Source organism: Gossypium hirsutum, chromosome A10 (genome assembly GCF_007990345.1).
Source record: "Gossypium hirsutum isolate 1008001.06 chromosome A10, Gossypium_hirsutum_v2.1, whole genome shotgun sequence".
Taxonomy (NCBI): Eukaryota; Viridiplantae; Streptophyta; class Magnoliopsida; order Malvales; family Malvaceae; genus Gossypium; species Gossypium hirsutum.
Window position 1 is genome coordinate 21,257,630 of NC_053433.1, and position 2,958 is coordinate 21,260,587.

Here is a 2,958-nt window from a genome sequence, read left to right on the forward strand (position 1 = left end):
GATTTTATATATAGAAAGATTGAAGATTGTTTAATTATGAGCTTTCCAAATGATAAAATTGAATATTGGAGAATCACTATGGTTACCCCTTGAGTTCATGAAGAGTTACTCGCACATAATCTTCATATTTGTTTGATTGATTGTGTTTATGTTAGCTTTAAACCGAAGTAATATAAATAAGCTGAAAACAAGAGAGGAAGGAGGTGATGTAAAACTTAAACATATTAGTATTATTATTATTCCATTGACTTTAGACTATATTTCATCCATATACTTTACCCTATGTACCGGGTTTCTGACATCACTTGTATTTTTGGTTATTTTCAACTGTTGTCTTGATTCAACGCATGACATCCATAGCATGAAACACTAGAGAGATATTTTTTTGCAGGATCCTTTAGGTTAAGACCAGGCCCACAATCCTAATGCCTCCTGCTCTGTGGTTGCGAACACATCGGAGAAGTAACTCCCGCAATTATCACTGCCATCCTCATCTTCCGACTGAACCCCATCGAAAGGGCCAATGCCTCTGGAGTATTCATCGCTTGGAAAGTAGGAATTGCCGCTGTCCACCAGCTGTGGGGCATCCTCATCCACCACCGCGCTTCCGACACTGCCGCTACTAAGACGGTCCTCCACCTTCATACTGAATTGGAGGGCGGAGGCCATCTCAGCTGCTAACCCTTCATCCTTTTCACCTGCTATTGCTTCTGTTGCCACATCTTTGGCTTGTAGTTTTTCAGTCAAGGAAGCTACCTACATAGGACAATCAACATTATCTATATTAATATGTATATGTCAATGTTGCTACCGTGGTGATTAGTCTTTTGGGTTGTAAAATATATACACATATAACCATTTTTTTAATCTTTAGTGGGGGAATCCTAAGCATATTTCTGAAAGCACCATGGTATATTCTTCTTTCAGTTTGCTTTTGAAATCCGTCGCTGAAAATCAATGTGGGGTTAGGAATAGATGCGGTTTACATTACTACACTAACGCATGTTTTTTGAATTAGAAAAATATGGAATCTCCATTTACCAGCCAGGGCCAGGTGTCAATATATTAATAATATATTTGGAAAAGGAAAATTAGTAAGTGGCAAGTAACATGGTTAGAAATAATGTAAGACATGAATGAGTTGAAAGTGGGCAAGTACCTCAGATTTGAGCTTCTCATTTTCTTTGAGAATAGTGTCATAATTGGACTGAAGGGAATCAAAGGAAGATTTGAGGAGGTCATAGTCCCTTTCAAGCTGCTTTGTCTTCCACCTTGCACGGCGGTTCTGGAACCATACCGCCACCTGCCTTGGTTGCAGTCCTAACTTTTTGGCCAACTGGCTCTTCCTCTCCGGCTCCAGCTTGTTCTCTGCCTCAAAGCTCTTCTCTAGCAGATACACCTTCACATCCAATCACACTTATCAATTTCCTTCCATCTCTAAACCCCCAAACCCCTTTTTATTTCAAGTTTATTTGATTCCCTATGATCTCAGACTAATATCAAGGGAATTTGATTCTGATATGGTGAATATTTATCAAATCCTTCTTTTTTTTTTTTTTAAATATGGTGGAATTATGTTCCTACGGGTATCATATGCTTTATTTTCCCCTTTAAACATATAGCCTATCCTTTTACAAAACTGAAATTAAATCTAGGATTGAAATCTCTATTGTATTCCATCTGAATATCATGTTTTAATAGTAATTATATAAGTTAATCGGTGGATTAAATTTCATGTTCCATATATATTTGTTTGTCCTTGTGAGATTATCATTGACTAACCTGCTCCGACGTAAGGCGACGCTTTTTCTCGGGCAACTGCTCGTCGTAGTACTCTTCGTCGTACAAATCCTCCGGCGAGCTGAAGAACAGTCGCTTCTTTGGGTTTTCCTCCATGCTAACCATTGTTCTTGCCCCTTTATATGTATGTGTGTAAAAAAAGAAAATCTATTTAAAATCCGAACCGAGATTGTTTTCCACAAGCTTAAGAGCAACAGAAACATTTGAGATCAACTATATGAAAATAGCTTAAATAAAAAAAATCACCTCGAAAGATGGGTTCAGTGTTCCCGAGAAGCAACATGTTGCGGTGGGTAGTGGAGGGATTGAAAAAAAGACGGCCAGACTCCATTTTCTTTATACAAATTTGTCTTTCTATATCTTAAAACTTTGTGTATGTGTGTAATATTTTTGTGCCTAAAACTTTCCGGCGAGTAAAAAGACACAAAAAATTGCTGTAAAAGAAGAAAAGCAAAGATTGTACACAGATAATTTCTGTGTTTTACTTTTACATAAAAATTAAAAGATCATTAGCTTGTGGCGAAAGAAGCTAGTTGTCCACAACAACCTTGCTGGAGTCTCCAATGGACAAATACAAAATCCCATTACACTTCCCACTTACTGTTTACTGTAATCAAAGAAGAAAAAGAAATCTAATAGGAAAGCAAATTTCAAGGCTCTCAGACAGAAGAAGCTTTAGCTACGAAGAAGAAGAAGAAAAAGAAATGTTTTGTGTCGCTTCTAATTGTTTTTGTAGCTAAAGGTTCGTCGAGATGAGGCATAGGATGATTTATATATTTGATGCTTGTATGTTGAAAGGACTGAAATACCCTTTCAAAGATTCTTTTTATTTCAAAAGGAAGGGCGTTTTTGGTAATCTGAAGCAGTATTTTCTTGACCTGCTGGTGGGCTTCACTAACTTGCGCTGGGGATGTAATTGGTGTTGAATAGATCTTGACCGTTGGAATTTTTCTAATGTTTTTATTTTGACAGACGTGATGTGATCTTGGGAGCATAGTAATTTGTGCCAGAGTGTTGCATAGGTCCCATGTTTAGCGGTCGGGGAACTGTCGGATCTAGTTGACTAAAATCATATTCCACTGCTATTAACGGCTGTGATTTTGCCTGTATTTCTTTTCTTCTTAATCCTTGAATCCTAAAATAGAGGATAACCCCTGA

General features: G+C 37.5%; 1 protein-coding gene across 1 annotated transcript; it reads right to left on the bottom strand.

Annotated features, from left to right (window-relative positions):
* Positions 1 to 402: 402 nt before the first annotated feature.
* On the bottom strand, positions 403 to 2,083 carry LOC107897578 (homeobox-leucine zipper protein HAT5-like). The gene is made up of 4 exons (NM_001326850.1): positions 2,047 to 2,083; positions 1,783 to 1,916; positions 1,160 to 1,399; positions 403 to 756 (listed from the first exon to the last, which is right to left on the bottom strand). The coding sequence occupies exons 1-4, from the start codon at positions 2,081 to 2,083 to the stop codon at positions 403 to 405; spliced, it is 765 nt and encodes a 254-aa protein (NP_001313779.1).
* Positions 2,084 to 2,958: the final 875 nt, after the last annotated feature.